This window comes from Ursus arctos, unplaced genomic scaffold, assembly GCF_023065955.2.
Source record: "Ursus arctos isolate Adak ecotype North America unplaced genomic scaffold, UrsArc2.0 scaffold_28, whole genome shotgun sequence".
NCBI classification, from domain to species: Eukaryota; Metazoa; Chordata; class Mammalia; order Carnivora; family Ursidae; genus Ursus; species Ursus arctos.
The window spans coordinates 3,645,007-3,670,602 of NW_026622963.1; the positions used below are offsets into that span (position 1 = coordinate 3,645,007).

At 39.8% G+C, this 25,596-nt stretch overlaps 1 protein-coding gene across 6 annotated transcripts in view; it reads left to right on the forward strand.

Moving 5' to 3' along the window:
* LOC113240896 (IQ domain-containing protein H) overlaps nucleotides 1-25,596 on the forward strand; it is a 128,340-nt gene that overhangs the window by 22,196 nt on the left and 80,548 nt on the right. For 4 of the 6 annotated variants that reach the window (XM_026478374.4, XM_026478375.4, XM_026478376.4 and 1 more), the window contains exons 4-7: nucleotides 7,783-8,334; nucleotides 9,032-9,098; nucleotides 19,461-19,544; nucleotides 23,584-23,759. In XM_026478374.4, the coding sequence (XP_026334159.3) occupies nucleotides 7,783-8,334; nucleotides 9,032-9,098; nucleotides 19,461-19,544; nucleotides 23,584-23,759 (879 nt within the window). Of the gene's footprint in view, nucleotides 1-7,782; nucleotides 8,335-9,031; nucleotides 9,099-19,460; nucleotides 19,545-23,583; nucleotides 23,760-25,596 lie in introns of those variants that run through there. The other 2 variants (XM_026478379.4, XM_026478378.3) reach the window with 1 other exon arrangement.

Below are 25,596 nucleotides of genomic sequence, written 5' to 3' on the forward strand. Positions count from 1 at the left end.
AAGAAAACCACCGACAAAACAAAAAGGCAATCTACTGAAAGGGAGAAGATATTTGCGAATGACCTATCTGATAAAGGATTAGTACGAAAAATATATAAAGAACTTACACAGCTCAACATCAAAAAAACCCAAATAATCCAATTAAAAAATGGGCAGACGACATGAATAGATATTTTTCCAAATCAGCCTACTTCTTGAAGAGCACAGAGAGCCTCCCTGGTGGGCTTTGTGCCCGGCACAGCACAGTCTCCTTTCTTGTCTTGTCCTAAAGGGTTACAGAGAAGGCAGGTGGTACTTTGGCAAGAATTGGAGTTCTACAGCCTGAAGATACAAGACGAGATTCAGAAGGAAGTCTAGGGCTGTTCTTTCCTCTTTCAGATTCACTTTCCCTCATGAAACCTCATTTAATTTACCTTCTTAAAGGAATAAAGAAAAAAGAAAATCCAAAAACAGAAACAAAGCCTGGGCATAGTTTAAAACCATTTCTGTTTTCTCTAATTCATTAGCAACTGCCACCCTCACCTATGCATTTTTGACATGAAACTTTCAAAGTGAACGAAAATCATAGTTCTATGTGCAAAACAATATTTTTGCTTGTAAGAAGTACTTGAGAAAAAATACTTGTAAAATCGTCTTTATCTCTCTTTGTGGCATCTCAGTGTACATTTCTATTGCATGGGACTAACAGTTTTACTTATATACACCAGAGAAAAGGTTAAATTCTCAGTAAGCCACAAAATATCCTAATTTTTTTTTTACTTTATCTTTTCATTCATCAAACTATAACTTGATCCTGAACAGAAAAATTGGAAGATTCAGAAAGGAGAAAAAAAATGCCTAAAGATGCCAAAAAAAAAAAAAAGTTCCATAATACCATATCCTTTGGCATTATTTAAACTTTGGCATGGCCTTCTGTTGGTTAATACAGTATATTCAACTGTGATCCACCTCTTTTCTCCTAACAATTTATCATAAGCCTTTATATATATGACATATAAGTCTTTATAAAACATTTTTAATGGCTACATACTAATCTGTCTTGAAGATACACCTTAATTTTCTTAGCTATTATCCTATTGTTTGATATTAAATTATAAATGTCAGATTATTAGTAACTATTCTAATTCTGAATAGTTACATCATTTCCTGTTATAAATAAGACTGCCATGAACATCTTCCATATTTGTACAAAAATCTTTGTAATAAGCTACTTCCTAGCAGAATTCCTTAGTCAAGGGTATGGACATTTTCAGTAGTTTATTAGTGCTTCAAAACTCAAGCTATGAGTTTGCAAATAACTTGTATGATCATAGAAGAGTTTTGTGCTGTAAACCCAGCCCAAGTGGCTATCCGCTTCATTCATACATTGATTCATTCAACTAATCATCATTGACCTTTAACCATGTGCCAGGCAGTGTACTAGACCTTGGGGTTATAGCAGTGAACAGAACAAACCAAGCCTTTGCCCTCTTAGGACTTAGATGCTAGTGAGAAAGGCAGATATTCAATATAACGGTCAGGTAGTGATAGGGCTATGAATTAAAATAAAGCAGCATCCATATGTAGGTTTAGAGAAAGTGACAAGGTGGGGTGTTGTAGGAATTTTGCAAGCATTCTTTAGCCATCTGGGATCAGCAGACTTGCTATACACATTTTCCTCAGGAAAACCGCAATGTCAAGCTTTACTCTGTTGATAACAGAGGTCCTTTTGGAGGCTCGCTCTTCTTCCTTTACGACATGGAGAAAATGATGATGTGCCTTTTCTCAGAAATCTAGGAATCCGGGCTGCTCTTCACTCCCCGCCTGCCAGGTTCCCTGTACGGATCCCAGGCAGGTTCCACCTGTCAGTCATAATTGTTCCAAGAGGTCCTTCACTAGGTCGCATTCTCTCAGAAAATATTACAAAGGTAGCAGAAAAGATGAAATCAGTGCAGCAGTAAAAAGAGGTCTCTAGAAAAGGAAATGTCACATTTGACTGAAAATAGATTCCATCGCTTTAAAAACTCTTCCTGATTTTGTTGTGTTTGATCTTCAACCAGAATTTGATCCAATGAGTGTTTTTGTTCCAGAAAAATACATGTAGGGGTGGGAACTTTTTTTCTCCTCAGAAAGTGTTTCAGAATTGAGGAAGACGCATTTGAATAACGATACCTTTCAAAGCAATTGCAGAAATTATCCCTAGAAAATTGCTGTTGATCTGAGTGGCCTTTATTTTTTTTTAAAGATTTTATTTATTTATTCGATAGAGAGAGAGAGACAGCCAGCGAGAGAGGGAACACAAGCAGGGGGAGTGGGAGAGGAAGAAGCAGGCTCCCAGCGGAGGAGCCTGATGCGGGGCTCGATCCCATAACGCCGGGATCACGCCCTGAGCCGAAGGCAGACGCGTAACGATTGAGCCACCCAGGTGCCCTGAGTGGCCTTTAAACACGATTCTCTTCCTTTATATTCTCTGTTCAGTGAGTTCTCTATTTTTGCCTTTTATCCTCTTTGTAAAGCTTAGGGGGTCTGACTCTCACTTTTAATTGACACTTATGGCTTAAATGCAGTTTCTAGGTCCTATGAACTGAGAACTATTTTGTTGATTTGCAGGCCCTGAAATACTGGAATATCACTCTTTGGGGTTCTCTCCCCATGACCACCTTTACATGTAGTTGGTATAAACAGCTGTTCCTCTACTGTGGTGTGTAATTTTCGAGAAAAAGCTTCCTATTTAAAAAAGAGAAAAGGGGGGGGGAATCCCCAGGTCTTTTTCATGGTACATGAGGTGATGCTATTGGAGAGGTTTGCCTTCAATCTGATGGCTCTGCTAGCTCCAGGAGTTTATTAAACTACACATAGCATTTAATAAGGGGTGACACTTTAAGTCAGACAGACATAGGGTGTCAAAATCAGAAGCACACTGAATGATCCCCTCATGGAAACCAATACCCCCCAGGAGAAGTGACTTCCCAAGACCATTTAGTAAGGTGGTAACAGCCTAGATCCTAGGTCTTCTCACTTCAAATCCATCCCTTTCCTACCATGCCACGGTTCATTAGCATGTTCGTAGGGGTTGGTTTAATAGACTGCTTTTCAAATAAGAAGGAAACAGCAGGTCAGGGCCAGGTTGGCTCTGATGTAGACAGTGCTAAAAGGAAGGTTGAATGAGGAGAGCACAGCGTGGTAAGGGGCCATATGGGGCTTTCTGGACAGTTAGCGCTGTGGGGGAGCGGAAGGGCAACTAGCTGTGTGATCTTGGGCAAATCACTTAACTTCTCTGAGTCTCAGTTTCCTATCTATGGTGATAACCACACAGACTGGAGGTGAGGCACTGTGAAAGCTTCTTTACACGTGTTATGATCGTCACAGCAACTCCGTGGGGATCCCTCACTTTTAGAGATGAGAGACATTTAAGTGTAGAGAGGATGTTGTCTTAGCTTGGACGGCCATAGCAAAATATAGGCTGGGTGGCTTAACCAGCAAACATTTATTTCTCACAGTTCTGGAGGCTGGAAGCACAAGATCAGGATGCCAGTGTGGTTGGGTTCTGGTGAGGGCCCTCTTCCTGGTTTGCAAGCAGGTGCCTTCTTGCTGTATCTTCACATGATAGATCATTTCTCCTGTGTCTCTTCTAAGGGCACTAATCTCATTAGGAAGTCTCCACCCTCATGACCTAATTACTTCTCAAGGGCCCCACCTCCAAATACCATCACATCACCAACCAGGGCTTCAACGTAGAAATGTTGTGGGGTCACAAAACATTCAATCAGGTGATGATAACTTGGCCAAGAGTGTGTAGCATACGGTGGTAGAGCTTGGACTTGAACCCAGGTTAGTCAGACCTCAAGGCCAATGCTCATTTCCCTGAGTCCATAATAGCCTGTTCAGTAAAAAGGCAAGGCCAGTGACCTTCAAGAGCCGTCATGCTCTAAAATTCAATACTGTAATTCTGCTGAATCCTTAAGTCCTGATTAGGTCAGCTACTCTCTCTAATTATTGTTTATATCTTTCAATTAGTGCTAGCCATCTGAGGTAATGATATCTGTTCTATACAAAACTGAACACGTTTTAGACACTCGACAAATATGATAGAGCAGGCCAGACAAGTGGCATCTCTGGTTTTCAGGGAATAATGCACGTTCCATCTCTGAGGGTTCCTTCACTCCTACTCTGAATCTAAGCACTCACTTAGAGCCATAATGGCAGGAGGAATTTATTCATTTTCACACAACAGAATTGCCAAAACTAATTACTAACAGATATGTGTGAGTGTTTGAGAAAGGGAACATCAGCTTATGGATGCAAAGGCAATTTAGTCAGTCTTTCTAGGCAAATCCTTCTCTAAAAATGATATCCATGTTGGATTATCCCAAATACTTGATTATTTACCACCAGGAAATCTTGGTCACGTCTCATTTAGGGATCCTCAGCTATGGTTTAATCTACATCCGCATGCTGTCCACATGTGTAAAGACCTTCAGCTTACAAATACACACCCCTCTTTCCTAGAGTTCTTCTTTGTGGCAGTTATTTCTGAAGTTTAGGAGGGAATACCGGGCCTATCTTTTTTGCTTCACCCCTGTGACTTATCGACGTATGTAATCATCATCCTGCCTTCCTGTTTTGTTTTGTTTTAAATTTAGATTTTTTCCTAAGTAATGGCTCCAGAAACCCTCAAAATTACCTAATTAGTAGGAACACTTTGCAGATGATGAAGAGCATTCCCCAGCTAACTGATTCGGTTAGTTAGAGCAGGATGCTAACAATTAGGCCATGGCCACGGGTTTGGGCTCTGGCGAAGGTGTGGCCAGGGTCTCGAGAAGGAGGGGTCTCAGGAGACAATGTGGATGACAGGACAGAGAGCCATCCCCGCTAGAAGGAAAACGATGCTGCTATTGGCTCAGTAACATCACATTGGGAGGACAGCATACTTTAAACAAAACAAAACAAAAACAAAAACAAATGAGGAAGGGAGGGAGAAAGGCAGAAAGGAAAGAATAGAAGGAAGGGATCGAAAGAAGGAAGGTAGAAGGAGGAAAAGATGGCAGGCAATTATTTAATTGTAGACAAGTTCATGGAGAATAACAGAAGGAACCGGAATCTGAAGCATGGCCTGACCTTTAATCAGGGCTCTTATTCCTAGCAGGCTGTGAAGCAGCTTTGTCTTTACCTGCTCAATGGATCCCACAATGCTGATGCACTGCTTTAATTTGGGAAGGCTTTCTCTTGAGAGGCATGTCTTTTCCAGCTCTGAGTACGAAGTGCTCCCAAGTGCGGCATTCTCTGTGACAGATGTACTACAGTGACGCTTTAGCTGACTCCAGACCCATAGCTTCCCCGTGCCTGAGTGGTCTATTTGATGTCCAAGAGTGTGTTTCCTTTGAGAACAGGTCTTCACCGGAATATCATCCAAGAAGGTAGGGAGGTATAATCCCTTTGTTCTAAAACAGCCACGGTTAAACTCTGGAACTCCACTCCCATGCCAGGGCTATTCTTTCCAAAGGTCTGAAAGGCATTTGCTGCTGTACTTAGATGCCCTAGGCCTATGCCTTCGGAAGGCACTGGCTGAGAGAGACCTAAGGGGCCTCCGCTTTCAAAATCTTCTCCCAAGGTTGCTCCATTTTCATCAATGGCCCCAACTCCACAGGAGTCTCTGTAAAGAGAAGGCATTTCAAAACAATTTTCATAGCTCCACGGAAACCGGATTCCCTGGCAAACCTCTCATCCAGGGCCACACTCCTTAGAGAAGACTCAGGGTCTTGTCAACAGGATCCAACATGTGACTGGCAGGACCAACCAGCTGCAGACATGGCCATCTGTGATGACTGTGCTTGTCTGTTCCTCACTCATGAGCCTGGTCATTCTTCTCTGAATTCTAACCTTCCCACCATCAGATGCCATTCTTGACTGAGGCAGAAATGCCGCCCCCAGGGCCATTTCTCTTGGGACACTTGGCAACTACTCTTCCACCAGCTGTGGCTCCTCCCACCAGCACTGGTGTCTGCTACAGGACCCGTTACTTCTCCAACTCTCTCTTGCCCATCCAAGAGGAAGGAATTCGTCTTCACCCACTAGACAGTTTGCATCCTCTCTTGGTGCCTTGAGAAGATCAGAAAGGGCGAGAGTCTTGGCAAGAAGGCTTTTCCCATCATTCCTATGCCTATAACAACAAGCTCATGCTGTTAAAAGTCAGCCTCTAAAATTCAAGGAAATTCCCCCTCTTGGACTTAACACTTGCTTGTCGCATTTCTACTTGAGATACAGTCTAACTATTCCACTGCCTGGAGCCTGAGAAAAGAAAAAGAATTGGAAGGTTTTCTTTTCTTTATTTAAAAAAAACTTTTGTGTTTGTTTATTGTCCTTTAGTTGTTAATCATCTCTCAGCTTGCTTTTCTTTTAGATAGCTTTCTGCCATGAATTTGTTAATGAATGTCAGTTAATATTTGTTTAGTACAGACAAAGCATGAACAATCTAACAGTAATACTCAATACGGTGCAGCGGCACAGTAGTTATTGATTAATTAGTTGGGTCTTTTTTGAGTTCTCCGAAAACTCTTCAAAATGCAGAGAGCAATATAATCCTACAACTTGGTAAAGATGGGCTTCTGCATCTGTAAATGCTGACATATTGAAGACAATCTGTTCCTTAAATCCCTAAGCAAGAAGCAATCAGCACAGTAAGTTGATACCTGGCTTACAGAGGAGAAGGCAGGGTGTGAAATATCCATGCCTCCCCCCATCCCCCCAAGCCATTAGGAACATTTGGACCATAGGGCAGAGTGTCTATTTTTCTAGTACAACAGGTTTCATTGATGAAATGTAGTGATGTCACACCAGACACAGACACAACACAATTTCCTTTTCTTTCTTTTTTTAAGGGCTATATGTGACATATTGCTGTTGTCATCCAAACCTCTTCTGATTTTATATTTCAGTCACATTTATTCCATTTTTTTCATGCAGAAAAGTATAAGGAAGAAAACTGGCCATCATTCTATTCTTAGAGAACCTTCCTGATATTCAGAAATAAATGTGACATGTTTACATGTCTTAAAGTTTCGATCAGTATGGATAGAAGCACAATGAAAAAACCAATGCTTCTTTAGTTTTATTTGTTCTAAGATTTCACATTCTCTCTACCCAGGGATAATTCCAGGTATGTCCCCTAAGAAGATACCAGATATAAGAATAAAAAAATGTATGTCAAGAGAAACCTAGAGAGTGGCAAGGTGTGATCACACACAACATAACGCTCCTTGTAAAAATCACTCCTGGATATTAACAGAAGGTGGCAGAAGAACTGTAAATGCTGGCAACTGATGGCCTGTTAGAAAGTCAGAATAGATGGGACAGCTTTGATGATCATATCTGAAATTATTGTACAGACTGCAAAGAAAGATTTCACCCTGTTTTTCAGGACTGGTGGATAACTTATGAATGAATGAGAAGGCAGTGACATGCTTCCATTCACACATGTGTAAAAAGTAGATCACAGAGATTATGGGGTCAGCTGACCATATCAGAGTAAACTTTTATATGATCAGTTTCCTTGAACTATCTTATAACACTTTTATAAAAAAGATCATAGCTTTGAGTGACCTCTAAGCTATTCTTCTGGAGATGAGTTTCATGATATATACTAGCCAGACTTTCCAATTATGCCATGTATGTAAGTCAAAACTGGGATCCACATCTTCCCGGCATTGGGTAATAAATGACAATGTGATAGTGTGTGTGTCGTGACCACTCTTTTAAAATAAATCGCAATCCTATTTCATCTCTCGTGACGTTTTCCTTTCACAGAGCATGAAAGCCACAACACCTTTGAGAACTGTGAAATCACCATGGGATTATGATTTTTTTATTTATAATGGTGTCATAGACAAGACAGCCCCAGACTTCTTAGCATTCAAGGAACATTTTAATTTATCTTGGGGAAGTATTTTTTCTCTCCTGGAGCACATCGAGAAGTTTCTCAGGGACTACGCAATACCAGAAGTTAAAATAAAAGGGAACAATTTGGTAGCCTTCCTTCCAGAGTTTGAGCTGAAGAACAAACTTACCAGATATGACTTTCTCTCACTGTTAGAGAACCCACTTCATATCCAGATGATGTTAAATCTTCCGGGGCAAAGGTACAAAGGCCAAGATGGAAGGTCAGAGGCTGCCAACAAGATCCAAGCCACGTGGAAATGCTTCAAAGCAAGAAAATTCTTCCTCATGTATCGCCAGCAGAAGTGGGCTTCAGGTGTGATTTCCATTGCGTGGCTCTTACATTGCCATAAGACCCGAGTGAAGAAGATCCTGAAGGAATCACGCGAGAGACACCTGGAGAATTTCCGTATTCGAGCCAAGGTACACAAGGCTGCCAGCTGTTAAGGCAGACCTCTTTTTCTAAACATTTCTTGCTTCAGCGATTGCAATAAGTTGTCTCTTTATCTTCCCTTTCACCAACTACCCTCCTCATCAACCTCTCTCGCCTTCCACTCTTCTCCTTGTATGATGCACAAACCCTACATGTGTTTGTACATCATATTTTAGCCCTAATCAGGAATCTGGCATTCGCACCTGTAAAATCTATTGCAATTTTTTCTATAGAAAAAAAAAAGTCTCTTCACTTTGACTATGGTCGTTCTGTCAGAAAATCAATGTTTTAACTGCACTACCTTTCTCCCTATATATACCTTCTGGCACTTTAATTTGCTAGGAAAAAAAATCCTCTCTTGTCTACATTGCTGTCACCACTTTGTCAGAAAGTATTTAAGTTTGCAGACAGCCTTTTAATTAGTGCTCACAATTTCATTTATGTTTGCTTTCTCTTTTTTTCATTCATATTCTGTTAATTAAGTGAGCTGCCTCTAATCTTCCCCTGCCAGTAGCATCATGTAGCCACCTAATTAAATTAATTGGGGAAGATGTTTTAAGTATGTAATTAAATCAATTAATATAATTTATGCCTGGCTTAACTGTACAGTGGAAAAACAGCTGAAGTTTGACTAGATGAATCCACTACGGCTTCCTGTCACTGATCAATGCTCTTCTTGATTTTTAGCATCTGGCAGCCAACTGGAATCGCATCAGGACCTCCAGGAGGACTATTATCCATATCCCATCATTAGGTATAACACTTTTGCCTGCAAATCTATCAGCAACCTCTATTACCCACCACATTATGGCTCCTTGATTGAGTTCAAGGAAGGCCCCTTGTTTTATTCAAATTGGTCTCGGCAGGAAAATGTTCTCGACATGATGAGAGTAATAACACAGGGCCCTCGCTCGAAACGGCGTTTAATTTGGGGATTAAGCAAATAAAGTCATTATGTGGGGGCTGCTATTCAGTGGAGAGGTGATTTGCTGTAATTCGCTTTCATCTGTATGAAATGAACTAAAAAGTTGTATTTTTTCCCCCTGAAATAACAGATAATGTTTTCGATCTTCTTTAATGATAGAAGAACACAGGCTTGCGTGTGCTGTTGCTGTTACGCCAATAAGCCAGGATATTGCTTGTACACTGTTTTTAATCAAATGTGCAGTCAAAATGATAAGCTACATTCTCTGAAATTATTTAGTTCTAATTACGAGCAGATGGGATGCTTTATTTGCACCTAGGGCGCCTGAGCAAAAGGAAATGCTGTGTGAACAAGAATAATTAAGAAGTTGAATAGTGTTTTTTGCGCTTAAATAATCTGCAGTTTCATGTTAATTAGCACTAATGTAATTATTTAATTACATTTATGAATTGGGGAGCTTAAAAGCTGTTGCCTGCAACACAGTAGTAAAATAGGTAGGGCCAAAATGCCGTTAGGGATCTCAGAAGTCTGCACGGGAAGTTCCTTTAAAACATGAGCTGCTGTCAAAATGTGTGGGGGTGTGTGCTTGCTTATTTGTTTCGTTATGCTTTTTAATATATCTAGGGCGCTAAAAATTTCCGTCGTAAGACCAGATTTCCCAAGCTGACGTGGTAGTTCCGGTAAACGGCAAAACTCATCAAATCTTCATATTCCGTACGGGCTCTTTGTTAAGGCCTTTTAAGTAGAGCGGTGCACTAAGTGATCTGTCGTGATAGGGTTCTGGAATGCAATTTATTTGTGTCCCTCTGTGAGTAGAGGGGTTTGTGTACTTACGCACCGTATAGAACTAACACACTTAAACGGTAATATGAAAAACAAAAATAAACCAACATTAAAAGTATTATAGAAATATAATTATCTTTTAAATTAGTAAAAGATTGGTAGCAATAAAGTAATTCGAACTCTCCTAGAATCTGGAGTGCTGACAGAAAAGTTAAGAAAATACGTCACAGTTGCACAGAGCCTTTTAGTTTGGGTCTTTTTATGGCTCACAGAAGACATTAGTTCCTTCTTAGGCTGTAAGTGAGGTAAGACAGATCTGAATTTCATTCCGACTTGGGCTTTTGTTTTGGTGGGACTAGCTTTGCACACAAAATTAGTTCACACTCAGAAATTGCACTTGTAATTGATTACAACCAGAGAGGCTAATTGCCGGCACAATTAACAGACTTGAGTCCCTGGAATAAGGTGCAAGAGCCTCTTGCTTCTGCAACTAATTGTGGCCCTGACCTGGTATTATGTGGGAAATTTTGTTTTGTGTTCTCTGTTTTATCCAGAACTAGAAATAGAGCAAGACCCCCGCCTTGCAATGTTGACAGCACGAAGGTATCACAGGCACAATTTCCACAAACTCCTTCCTTCCACCTGTCACCCTCCAAAACCCCAGTGCAATCAGCCATGCAGGAAATGCCTACAGAAAAGAGCCTTTGGCTGGTGATGGGTGTTAAGGAGGGCACATACTGCATGGAGCACTGGGTGTTACATGCAAACAATGAATCATGGAACACTACATCAAAAACTAAGGATATACTGTATGGTGACTAACATAACATAATAAAAAATTATTATTAAAAAAAGAGCCTTTGTCCAAAGAGGTAAAATTTTGAAAATAACAGGCAGTCATCTAAACTGGGTAATAAAAATAATTTTAAATGAAAATGTTTTAAAATTCTAAAAGGGTTTGCTGGATATAGATTAGGTAGAAAAACAGCCTGGACAGAAACTAGAATTGCATTATTTTAGATCTGATATTAAAACTAGTTTTCTTCTAGAATACATATGCTCAGTTTAAATAAACACATAATAAATCTGAAAGTCTTCCCGATTGTAGTAATTTTTGTTAACAACGTAATAACCCATTTTAAAGAAAAATTGTCAATCATATGTCTTCCAAGAGATAAGACTAAGCATATGTATTTTTCTCAACTGACCATTTAAAAAGCCCAATTACACATTTTTACAAGAGAATAATATGTGGGCTCTGATCAAATAGTATTTGTTTCTATAATCTATGCTTTAGGTTTTATAAAAAGACCTGTGGCTATTAAATCAAGTTTAGGTTTAAATAACATTAACCTGTCACCTCATACTTATTCTACAGACATAATTCTCAAGCTATACCTTTCTTCAAAAAATGATTATGGTATACCTTTTTTGTGTGCACCACCTTCCCCGTGAATTCTTGAGGATTTTAGCTAGTCACAACATGCCTACCTTGTCTCCTGCACCAGGGACTTGCCTACACAATTCACGAAAACAAAAGTAGGTAAAAGTAAAGCCCATTTTTTTTCTCTAAACATGTCCCCCAAAATCTATTCAATATAGTAATTTTGTTTTCAGAGTTAAGAGTGATTCACTAATCGCAATCAGTTGGTAGGCATGTAAGGTTCAGGTGGGCATTTAATACAAACTACAGCCTTGTCCTCTTTTTCTCTTTCTATAAGAGATTTGCAATCAATCCTGGTATAGAATTAGCCCTAGAAATAATTACACCATGTTGCTAACCAATTAGGGCTGCACTAACTTGTTTGAACCCTAAAAATGAAAGATTAGTGGCTGATAACTGTACAGTATATTACAGTTATAGGCGTTTGGTTTTTGTTTATGCAGTTTTGCACACATAAGAATAATCGCATTCTCCGAACTGATGACCACGTAAAGGACCACGGTAATGTTTTCAGTAATGCCTTTGACCACTAAATATTTATCATGTATTTTCGAGTCTATGGCTTGATAATATGAACACTAAGACAATTACACATTGCAGAGTAGCCTCTTTGAAAGGAGGAATTATAAAATGTGATAGATTGTTATGTATTTTGGGTAGTATTGCTAGATGTAACAAGGTTTTCGCTATTTTTAACAAACAGGAGAGGGGGGATCCTGTTGATTAATTGTCCAAAGAAACTGATCAGCTTTGTAATTTTGTAAGATGATTAAAAAAAAAATCCTCATTCCTTCCAGAGTATATAGGCTAATCTCTTAATTGGATATTAGATATTTTTATTAATGAAATACAATGAAATACAATAATATAACAAAATAATCTACTATGGCTCATAGCAGGAATAGAATACCAGGGTCTATTTAAAGCAAAATCTATCAGTCAAATAAGGAAGAATTGCAACAAAGAATCCTAATTCCTCCAGAAAAAGCAGAGGTCTAAATAAAACCTAGGCACTAATTCTGCTTCCAGTTTCTTGGGCCATGTTATTTCCTCCACTTTTAATTTAACCCCTGTGCTTCTTTATTGCAGCACATCATTTGGTGCTACACTTAAACCCAGTGGCATTTTAAAATATATTGACATTAAATGAGATGGGCCAAGTATGGGGCTCTGACGCCGTGGGCAGGGATACGAGGCACTGCCAGCCAATTAAACTCCCAGTGATGAGTTTCCTCTCTCACTTCTCTTCCTCTTTTAAAATAAAAATAGGGAATTATGGAGGTAGGATTTTCCCCTTCTCTAGGTAGCCTTTTATTTCATCAATTGATTTAATGGCTAAAAGGAATCTATACAGTTCAGCTTCATTTTTTTCCCCTCTGTGCATTACTTCAGCAAATTCTCCTTGGAGCTAACACCACTCTGGGTCTCCAAGATACTCCCTACCGTAAAGTTGTAGATCCTGTTGTTGTGGGTGTCGTGAAAAAGCAACACTTTTCTGCTGCTCTGTACTGTCACGGAGGCCTTAAAGATAGGAAAACTTACTTTTGTGTACAACTGACCCTATCCCAAATGTTCATGAGACAGTCGCTCCCTAACCCCACTCCCTTCTATGGAAGAATAAGAACCGGCTGTCACCTCCCTTTGTGAACAGGCGCAAGGGTGCAGGACCACAGCCAAGAGTGTTATCTCTGAAATCACATTCTTACTGTTGCCCTCAAGCACACTGACATCTTTCTGCTTTCTCATTTTTGAGTTGACAACTCAAAGACACGATAGACTTTGTTCTTAAGGCTCAGAAATTGGGACTTTCAATCAAATCTTCATGGTCTTCAGCATGTATTTTGGCAAGTAGCTATGGAACCCACAGTTCAGCTACAGCATTGCTATACTAGATCCTGGAGACAGGTGTACCCCAGATAGCAGTTCCCCAAAATATACGCATTCTTTGAGATCAGAAACAAAGTGCACTTAAACTTTCCAATTCCTGTACAGCCTGAATTAAAATGAACAATGAAGCATGGAACACTACACCAAAAACTAATGATGTACTGTATGGTGACTGACATAACATAATTTACAAAAAAAAAAGAAAACACATTGTATTCATCGATGTTATGTTCATCCAAGTAATTCAAGTCAACACTCATTCATTGGATAGACCAGAGTTGGCCCCATGACCCTGTAATATGAAATTTCACAGTCGGCCTTGAGCTACCTGATGTTGTACCACGAAGTACAGAAGCAAGCACTGAACACCAGCTCATAAGCTCTTCATGAAACGGATTAGTATTAGGATATGGTACAAAAAGAGTCTTGCATACACTAAGATAAAACTATACTCTTTGTCATCACCTTCATTGTCAAAAAAAATATTAAAATGTTTGTTTAGCAGTTCTCAAACTTACACTTGTAACAACTATAGAGAACCTTAATAAGCTTGTTTCCATAGGTTATAGCTATCAATATATACTATATTAGAAACTAAAACCGAGAAACTTTAAAAATATTTAATTTACTTTAAAACAACAACAATAGGGGCTCTTGGGTGTCTCTGTTGGTTAAGCGTCTGCCTTTGGCTCAGGTCATGATCTCAGGGTCCTGGGATTGAGTCCTGCATTAGGCTCCCTGATCAGTGGGGAGCCTGTTTTTCCCTCTCCTGCTTCCCGTGCTTGTATTCTCTTTCTCTCAAATAAATAAAATAAAATAAAATAAAATAAAATAAAATAAAATAAAATAAAATAAAATAAAATCTAAAATAACAACAATAAATCTGTTACCAGATAATACTAAATAACATATTTTTGTTAACAAATTTTTTTCATTTCCCCAAACAAAAAAATTTAATGAAAAGAGTTGCGTTCGTTGACAAGTTTGCAAATCTCTTAATAGAACATGGTTGGACTCTCATCTCTATTTCTGTATTCAATCTGTTGCAATATGTTGTTTTGATTGAAGCATATGAAGAAAACCTGGCTCTACACAGATAAGTATTTGGAAAAGGGAAGACTGTTTTATACATTTTATAGACTTTTCAGACAATTGTGTATATTCTTCTTTGATTTTATACCAAAACTCAACAGAGGATGGGAATTCTTATGTTGGTTACAACATGGAATTTGAAATCGTATCAATAATTATTTTTGCATTTTCTGAAAAAGGCAACTATCATCTTAGTATTATTTTGAAAATAGTTTTGACCTTCCAGACTCCCTGAAAGGGTCTCAGGACCTTCTACAGTGTCTAGACCGCGCTTTGAGAATCACCGGCCTTTGCTGCATGCGATGCTGGGCCAGCTGCTGATAAAGTCACTGATACAAAGTTCCAACAAGAAAAAGTCTTCCTTCTCTCTCTCTTTTTAAAGAATTTATTTGAGAGAGAGTGCTCAAGCAGAGGGAGGGAGAGGATCCCAAGCAGACTCCCGCTGTGTGAGTATGGAGCCCGAAGCAGAGCTCCATCTCACAACCCTGGGATCATGACCTGAGCCAACACCAAGAGTTGGACGCTCAACAGACTGTGCCACCCAGGCACCCCAAGTCTTCACTTTTTCCAGAACCACACAGAATCCATTTGGCCAGTTTCGTTTGAGAATGTTTTCAACACTCAACAAATACTTAAGCCCTCCCGTGTTTCCTACATCCCCATCACAAAATTCCCTTATCCCCCTCAGCAATCCCCCCCAAAACAGTGCTCAGTTTTATTTTCATCCAACTGTCACTGGGTATACTACATACACACACAGAGAACCCAGATAGGCACGTCTCTTACTATATCTTAATCTTTTATCTCAGTAGCTTGTGTTTTCACAGTTGCAGAAGTAATTAAAACCTGGGTATAACAATAATGCCTCAATCACATTTCTCTGGATGACTGCAGTATGCTGGTGGGCAATCAATTGTGACGTATGTCACACGTTCCCTGAAAATTTTTACAATTAGAGTACCAAAGTTGGGTAACATCAACTTTTTTATGAATTGGAGTAATTCACTATCTCCTCTGTAACAATGTCACTTTGCTCAGCTTGTATCCAGTATGATTTCTTGAATGGAAGGGAGAGGCATGGCGTGATGGCTACTGTTATTGTTCCCCAGTGTCGTCCCCTAGGAGTGTGTGATGCATGTGATTATCACACAGCACATGTTTCAAAACGGGGAAAAAGTGTGAGAACTACTGCTCCAGTCCATCAGATTGAGGCCTGGCTGACTACCGTCTTAGGCCAGGGTGATCAGATAAATGACAACTATTCGGCAACCAGAAGTCCATTGTTAACCTCTTCTCCGCCTTAGATAGCCTGTAAGGAATAGGACTAGGGGACAAAGGGAACTAGAGATCAACCCCAGGGTGATGAGCAGGCTGTTCCAGAACATGTGCTCTAATGCAACAGCCGGGGCCTGTCACACACCAGCCCCAAGGGAACACAGTCACTGAGCATGGCCTTGCTCATGGGTTTCTGTGGTTTCTGCGAAGGAAAAGCCAATCCAACAGAGCTAGTTTCCTGGGTGCAAAGAGGCAACTGGCATCATCTGAAAGGAGTTTGTGTAGGAGTGGAGATAGGGATGAGAGAGGAGACAGATGCAGAGATGAAGGTGGACGAATGATAACCAGTAACCACTGGTGAGCACCCGTGGTTTGGCAGAACACCCAAAAGTAGCTGGGTAATTCACAGAGGTATCTCTCAGGTATCCTCCTTCGATGTGAAGCAGAGGCGATAGTATTTTGAGAAACGATGGAACACTCTATCCAAGTAGGAATATTTTCACATATGATGGCGATGGCCATAAGGAAAGAGGCTGGGCCCCTCTCTCAAGTGATAAGGAAGAAAGAGTGCCCCTTTATGCCAGTGCTGTTTTCTCCTAGGCTGTTGAGGACCTTAAAAAAGCTACAGGTCCCACTCACCGTTCTTTGAATTCCCACAAGTTTTCCAGATCAGAGAACCCATTTTGTAAAAGTTGAAAGAAGATGGAAGGTAGGCATCGTATCCATTTTCTATCACCCTTTAACAAGTTCCCACAAGCTTACTGGCTTAAACAATAGAAGTGTATTACCTTAGAGCAATAATTCTGTAGTTCAGAAGTCGGAGAAGGGCTAAAATCAAGGTGTCAGCCGGACTGCACTCCTTTCTAGAAGTTCTAGGGGAGAATCATTTCTTTACCCTTTCCAGCTTCAAGAAGCTGCCCATAAAGGCGTGAATGAGGAGAGCCCTTGGCTCCCTTCTCCATCTTTAAAGCCAGCAACAAGCATCTCCCTGTGCCTTTCTTCCATAGTCACACCTCTGATTCTCTCCTCTCCTGCCTCCCTCTTCCACTTTTAAGGACCTCTCATCAGGTGGGGTCTAGCCAAATAATCCAAGATAATAATCCCCTTATTTTAAGGTCAGCCGATTAGCAACCTTAATTCCATTTGCAACTTTATTTCCCCTTTGCCATGTAACCTAACACATTCGCAGGTTGCAGGGATGAGGACATGGACATCTTTGGAGGGCCGTTATTCTGCCTGCTGCAACAACTGGAAATAAAAGCGAGAAAAGAGGCAGAGGCTCTTTGTCCCTTCTGGAGTTCTCTGCTCACATGTGGAGAGTCTTTCCTTTCTCTTTTTTTATGCAACCACATTTACGCAAGAGCTAAATATGTCCTACCCGAACTGTATAGTAATTTGTAGGTTTATGTGATCTTGGACAAGAGACAAGGCACTTACCCTGGTTTTTCTTAATCTATAACATGACAGGGTTGAAGCAGATGGTGTCTCAAAGCTCCTCCCGTATTTCTATCTGACCTTTGAAGTGTCTCTGCAGATTATATTCCAAAGTGTGATGGTTCATTGCCACTGGGCAGGTCTGCTGAGTTCCCCAAGGCCACGACATCCTTGCCAATAGCTTAGTGGCTAAGTCTCTATTGGATTTACTATATGTAATGCCAGCATTGATGACCATCTTTTCACCTGGGTGTCTACATGTACTTTTGTGGGTATACGAAACATAATAAATAATCGGACTTAAAAAAAAAATCTGCTCCCAACTTCTGCTCTGCTGATGGCAACATTCACTGATTGTATCTTGTCCATGTACAATGGTCTGCTGCTTGCCACAGAATTTATTCTTGTTATGGGCTTTGGAAGCACATATACCCCATAATATTAAAATACCTTATGTTTGCACAGCACTTCACAGTTTACAAAATGTCTTCATATCTATTACTTCATGTGATCCTCTATAACAGTGTTCTGAGATTGCGGACATTCAGTTCTTTAAAATGGGTGTATTTGTAGGGTTAACTGAGTAACCAGTTCTGTCATAATTCTGCAGAGACATTCTCTATGCGTCCTTGATCAGTGGTAACAGAGGTACCAAGTAATTTGTTGGAAAACTGACCTCCAGCACTTGATTGAAACACAGACGTACTCACATACGGCAACAAAGTGATCAGACATCCTTTATATTTTAAATTGGACATCATCTTAATGAGACATCTCACACTGCCTTTTATCTTTACTTTTGAAAGGAAATGCATCCGTGGAATGCTCTCCAGCATTTTTCTTAATCATACTTTATTCTTTAGGCATTTTTCCTGCTTTCTTATAGCTCGGACATAGAAGTTATTCAGAAGACATCTTCCTAAACATTTATCTGAATATAGATAGAATTACACATATGCAAAATCCTAAGAGTCCCAGTACTGCAATCACACATCAAGGCAGCATTGTTTGCAGCGGTCTACACTAAAGTTCATACGTGGAATGGTTCCCCAAACTATTTTAGAAATTAATAATTTTTCAAAAATAACTCGAACAAGCTATTTGTCCTTCTGCCTCTGTAGTTCTTCAGTTCACCTGCATAAAGCAAAAGGGAGACTTTAAGATGAATCGTAAGCTCATTTAATTTCCAGACGACGTCTAGTGTTTAAACACTGACATCAAAGCAAAGAGCCAATTATCAGAGTGCATTTGATCTGAAGCCCTGTTGCCTGAATCGCTATAGTTTTCCTTACGCTGGAAAGGAAATCTGTGTCACATCTCCAAGATGTAATATTTAAAAGCACTTTATCTATAGCAGTTTAACTTGAAACATGTGTTTGGGCTCACTAACCACAAGGAGGCATTGAAGCATCTCTTCAAAATGTGAAAAGCAATTTCACTTAAAAAAAAAAAGTCGCACCAACAGTTGCTGAATTTCATATAAGCAATTATACCTGCTTGGGATTATGTGTGCCTTTTAAGTTCATATTTTGATCCACTTATTTTTTTTAACCCCTGAAATACCAGCAGGAAGAATTGCTGCTGTTGCCTCTTTTGCAAAAGAGTTTTGGACAAGAGTAACCCGCATACATGCGTTTTCCTTCTGCTCTGTTTCCAGTGGACGCGAAGGCAAACTGCAGGACTTCTATTAGTACTGACAAAGTAACTGCGTTAACCTTTATTGCCCTTTAAAGGTTAAAATTTCTTTTGACTGTGTGAGCAGAAGCATATTTCTTCAGTATTCAGAATTACTTAAATACATATTCCTGACAGCAAGAGGTTTCTCTGAAATCCGTGTGTCAGTTTAGAATGATTCTGGGGACACATCTCCAAAATGCCACATAGGGGGCATAAGTTTAAAAAAGCCACTACGGTTGTGTTTGGTTTTTTTTTTAAACCCTGAGCATAATTTTCTTCAATGTTGTTTTGAGCATTCATGTTCAATGTCAGACATTTCCCCCCTGTTTTTATTATCTTGGTTCCTGGTGGTTTTGCTGGTATTGAAAAAAAAACGAACTCTTCTTTCGCAGAATATGATGCTTAGCAAATCTTCCAGAATAATGCTTAATCCCCTGAGAAGCAAGGACCTCATTCTTAGGAGTTAGACTGTGTCTGCAAGATGCTTCAGAGAAAATTCTGTCCTAGACATGTGGACTGTGACCCCTGGAAATCCTAGTGTGCCATTTTGCCATACTGACTTGCTCTTTCTGCGTTTTGACACCTTGTTTGCCTTTTAGGATATTCTCTGCCTGTGCGACAAAATATTGACGACTTCAACACACAGCAGAACATGCAGCTGGGGAGGCTGTGTGACATCTTAGGTACAGTAAATACTTCCACGCAAATGACTCTTTGGAATGTTTATCAGAGGATGTTGATAAAAATGTTTAATTTTTGCTTATTTTTTTCCCCTTGCAAGGAAGAAGTGTGCAAGGGAGAAGTGTGGCAGGGCAATTAAATGTTTGGTTTTAAAGAACAGATTTATAGTGGCGTTGACTTGAATTAAAAAATGACATTTTTAACTAATTTATTTGGGTTGCTTTTTCTAAATTCTAAGGATTTCTCTCCTATAGCCCCAAATCCCCTTCATTTCCTGACTCTGGCCATGAGGGAAGCCAACATTTTTTATCTGTGTCAATATTGTCTATTATGTTATCTGGGGAATAAGTGGAAGGTGGTATCAGAAATGAAAAGCATTGTTTCCACGATAAGACTAAGAGGGATGTGAAGATAGATTGTTTTTTAAAGAAGCTTTTATTTAAATATATATCGTCTAGTTATTAGGAAACAGGAGGTGCCTAGTAGAGGGTATTCTTAGAAATATAGACCTCAGGTGGAAGATACATCCTTGCGAAGGTCTGGCTCTGATGCTGGCTTTGTCAGTTCTAAATCAGACACCAACCTGGGCCAGGAGAGAAGAACACGATAATGCCCTGTTTGGTGCTGTTCAAGACTAAGGTTCAGGTTAGGCTTAACGCAAGGTCGCAAAGGCTAAGCACGAATACGGAATCAGTTTAGAAGATACTGGCCAGAAATTCAGTGTAAACCAAAACTCAGTTTTTATTAGTTACCAGATAAGAACTTCTTCGTTTTGCTAAAATATAATCGCTGCGGCCCTTATTTAAGCAAAACAAGGAAGAATTTTAAATTATCAATGACCAACTCAGCTGGCTCCCCGGAATGACATACTTTACATGATTCATATATATTTCAGCATCATTATTATTTTATAAATGCCATTTGCTAACAAAAATACATCAGTACTAGAAATTTACAGTGTCCTAAAATAATAATAGTGTAATTGCCTTAATCTATTATTGTAGGCACTAATATTGTTTTTCAGCATTACAAAAAAAATTTTTTTTAATGACTTGAGATTGATTTGTTAGTGCTGAGCTATTTCAACTAAAAACCTGACTGAGTGGAAACCACTGAAGTGCAGCAGAGGGCAGACTTTGCTCTAATTTATTTGAATTAATTTTTTTCTTTAGCTTTTTATATACCCTTCTATATATAGCACAAACCATCACCAAAGAATTTCTTTACAAAAGAGTCTCATTATTAGAAAACACGTGAAAGCATGAAGCTTCTATTTTAAAGAATTCAATAATTCAGTCTATGTCTTACCTGCAATGGAAAATTTCGCTGAGATGAACATTTCTGAGAGACTATGAACCAAATGCCTTTTTTTTTTTGGTACACGGTCTTCATGATATAGCAATCTGATCCCAAAACCTCTTCAAGAGGAGTAATGAAAGTTTAGAAACGGTAGTTAGAAGGTAGAAAAAGTACTTGCTTGTGAAATTTTTAAAAAGATGAAGACACAAGGAAAATTAGTGATTTTATGTAAGAATAAATGATTATCTTATTTTTTTTATTCCATTAATTCCTAGTGAAGTGTGTTGAGTTTTTGCTTATTCAGGGGAAACAAAAAGAATCTGATTAGGTTGGTGGGACCTGTCATTTGCATATTGGCGCTGAAGTCAGGGTGTCAGGTGGAGACCCCCAATGGCTATGAGTATTTTCAATTCCTAGAGGAGCTAAGCAAGAGAGTGACCATTATTGACTATTGACTAGTGATCAAAGCAATCTTTGCCTTCATATTAATTGCTTTTCAAAATTACCCGTCAATTAATTTTGAACATTTGCAGATGCGCAAACAACTACTGGATATTGGTGTTAGTGATATGTATTCCTTTGCCAGAAATGCACAGGGAGGGTGAGATTAGCAATATGATTTGTTGTCATTTGCAACGTAGAAATCGCTTCCTAAGAAAAATTTAGTTTTCTTCAGCTGTGGAGTCTTTATTTTTGTTGCTTGTTTGTCTTTTTTTTAATACTTAAAAAAAAATCCTACTTTGGTCTTTAAACCAAATAAAGAGCATATCCAAAAGCCACACTGAAGTTAATTTAGATTGGTTTTGTACAGATCTTCGCAATTCAGCTGGCTTTGTTGCCCTTTAGCATTTCTCTAAAGAAAAGATAAATAACACTACCACTAAAAAAAGAGACATAATGACTCCTTCAGAAGGAGGGCGGTGAGGTACCCTTAGTTTAGTAAGACACTAGTCTCCTCTTGCAAACACAAGGTTTGGGATAAATAATTTGGTCATTCAGCAAATGAATACAAGTTATTTACTGTCTCCTCAGTTAATTTATTTTGAGGTTTATGTGGCAATTTGATTTCAAAATCAAATAGGGGCCACTGAGATATTTACATTTATGGAATGCCTCCTCTCGGCTCCGCACGGGGCCAGTTTGGAGGACACTGCTTCTCCAGGGGGAGGATTTCTCCCACAGGCCACTGATCTCACTGATTGTATGAGATTTTCTACTTCCCAAATCTCTCCATCCTCCCAAATCCCTGCATACTCCATACTCTACCAGGGCTTGGGGCAATATAGGAAAGAGCATACACCTTGCCTTTAAAGAGTTTGGACAGACAAGACTAATAGACTTGAAACAGTGGGATGAAACGACCGAGGATATGACATCATGTTAAATCTTGGGGGCGCTGATAAAGAAGCACAATTGTGGAGGGCAGGGTGAGGAATCACTGTTGGCTCACCTAGTTAGGGTGGGCCATGCAGCAGATTCGTGCATCTGTACTGTTTACTGAGTACCTACTATGTGCCAGATACTGCACCAGTGCTTTACCGATATTCTTTCATTTAATACTCTTCAAAACTCTATGTCCCAGGTGATTTTCTTCTCCACTTTAGAGATGAAGAACTGATGCTTAGAAAGGTTAAATACTGTGCCCAGCGTTCCCAGGCAGCTAGGGTGGAATTTAATCAGTCTGCGTTCTATATCCTCTTGTCAAACTGAACAGAGGAGTCTTCAAATTCCCTCTCAGCCCTACCTGACCAAGGAAACATTTTACAGCACTCCCTTCCCTGAACTTCCCTAAGCACCTGTTCCACGAGCTTCCCTGGGTCTGCTACTCTCCACCTTGTTTGATGGCCTTTCGTGCACATGAAATGCTCACTCCTCATGGACAGCATCTCAGCTGCTTTGACTCCTCATTTCCCTCCATGTCTAGCCAAGTGCTTTGCCCCTACTGATCAGCCAGTTATTTTATGAATGAATGACTCCATTGGCTGCAGATTGCCTGTCCCAAGTCCTTAAAGTATTAAAACCCTGCAGCCTGGAGTGGGTAATCTCATCTCGCTATCCCATTTGGGTGGGATATTTAATTAGGATTTCTTTCTATGTACATAATAAGAAGCACATCTTAAGAAGAAAAACAGTTAAATTAAGACAGTGTTTCCTTTAAACCAAGAATCACTAGATGTCCTATTTACGTAATATACTCCTCTTTGGGAATGGAGCAAGGAAAAGGTTGGTTTCCTGAAATACTCATTGCTATGGTCATAATCAGACCATTTATTTGGACAGGATGTTCCCTGAATTGGCCCTGCCAAGTCCAGGCAGAATAAGAAATTGCAACTTCATCAGCTTTCTAAAGTTAATAGCTCTGTTTTATAATTTACTGAAGTTAATGGGATAAATTTTTAAAGCAGTATGCAATTCCCATTGATGTTAATGGTAGTTCTGGGGCTAAATCCCTATGTGTTATTTGAAAGCACACTTCCATTGTACCTCACAGCCCTCCTTCTGAAGGAATCATTGTGTCTATTTTTTTGGTGGTGGTGTTATTTATCTTTTCTTTAGAGAAATGCTATAATGCAAAAAAGCCAGTTAAATGGTGAAGATCTTTACAAAACCCATCTAAATTAACTTCAGTGTGGCTTTTGGATATGCTCTCTATTTTAAACTGTGCAACATCAATCCGATGCCAGCGTCCAGGATGTCATTTACCTTTATACCAGTAATTAACATTGTGCCTGTTGTTTTTAGATGCCGATGTGAGTGTTATCTACATCTGCTCCCATCAGATGAACGACGAGTTGTTGCTGTATTACAATAAAATCCTGAGTCTACAGGCAGCTGTCAAATCAGGGAACCTTGAGGACAGAAGTGACCTGCAGGACAGGTTCAAAATTATCACCCCTGAAGCTATAAACATCTTCCCTGTGAGTTTGTCTTCTAATTACTACGGCTTCAGGGATGCAGTAAAATTAAATTGGAAATTTTATAACTTGCAACGCTCTGGTACACATCAGTGAAATATTATTGCAAGTTTAACAGCTTTACTGATTAGACTACTAGTTGGACTGTAGGAAATAAATATCCCAGTTTAACTTTCAGACTTAGTGGAGCTACTCCTGCCCGGTTTCTCTGTCGCTGAAGCCTAATTGCAGTGATTGGGTGGTACGATCAAGGAGGCGAATTTATAACATCTGTAGTTCCTTTTCCTTAATTTTGTGTGGAGGACGCCAAGACAGAGAAAGACAGGGCCCACCCACGGTCGCCAAGCCTGTTAGGGACAGAGCCTCGACCGGGGCCGCCGTTTTCTGATTTCCACACTGTTATTCTGTGTTACTCGCTGGACTATGTTTCCTCAAGGGAATTTGGCCTGATTTACCATATCACAGGGTTCATAACGAATGAGGTTCAGATTTTTTTTTTAACTTGTACGGATTTTTAATGAATGGGATGAATTCTAAATGGAACGCCATCCCCACACAAGAGCTTTTGGGAAATTCATGGCATCACAAGGGCAGTGTTCTAGAATGAGGCAGTGCGAGAGATGGCTTGAAATGAATTTCTCTATGTTTTAACAAGAATTTAAACTTTCCATTTTAAACAACCAACATTGTAATACCTAATGGACTATACAATTTTGAGGAGACTTTTTTTTTTTTTTTGGATAATTAAGGGTCTGAATTTGCTGCTAAAGATAGCTCTCTCCACTCACAAGTGGGAGGCACCAAAATCAATGCTCTATTTATTGGCGAAGAAACCGATGGCATGCTTTACTACCTATGTGTTGTTGCTGCCCATTAACCCTTCAGATGCACCATGTTTTGACACCCCCCCCACCCCCTGCCACAGAATAAGTCCTGCCAGGGTTTGCTATAACATTTCTGCTTTGCTAGTATACTCTGTGAATTGTCATCGGGATTTACTCTCTTCTACCAAGATGAACACTTTATTTTTTCATAACTGGATACCTCAATGTTCCCCCCACCCCAAGCTCTCTGCCTAGCTCTGTTTCATGGGCACTGCTTGGCTATGGCGGAGGATACAGGGGCAGGCTGAACAAAAGAAAAGACAGGGAACAAATCATCACCGTGTACTTATGCTCTTAGGAACGTCCCAATATCCTCCATCAGTGCAAGGATTGCTTGGTGCTTCCTAGCTATTCCCTGGCCTCAGTGGCAGGGTCACAATGGACATTAGAAAGCAAGGAGGAAAAAACTATCACTAGTGTGTAGTTAATTTCCTGATTTTATCCAGCCAGAAACTAAAGCTAATGCCTGCTAGCTGCTGGTAAGGAGTTTCTGCACATCTGAAAAGTCCATATACATCGAAGAGGCATGGAATGGGAAAGGGGCATTAATTTGGGAGCAGGAAAGTGGGTGCACAAGTAACATTTATCAAACACTTAGCACACATTTTCTCATTTGGTCCTCAGAACAATGCCAACAAGACAGAAATGATCAATCTCCTCCTATGGCTGAGGAAACCAAGTCTTATTTTCTAGTCCAAAGTTCCTGGTGGGGTCAGAGTATGAACCAAAATCTGTCTGACCCCAGAACACTATCATGAATTGGAATGACTGCTTTACTCCTGGATGACCTTGTGGCTTGGGCAGCTCCCTTTACCATTCTTGCTCTCTGATCTTCATCTATACAATCAGGTGATGGGTTAGGGCATTTCGAAGGCCCTTCCAGCTCTACAAGCCTGTTACCTAAGACAGGTGCCCTGAAGTCCATGCTTTAGCTTCTAAGCAAGAGACAGGCGGTT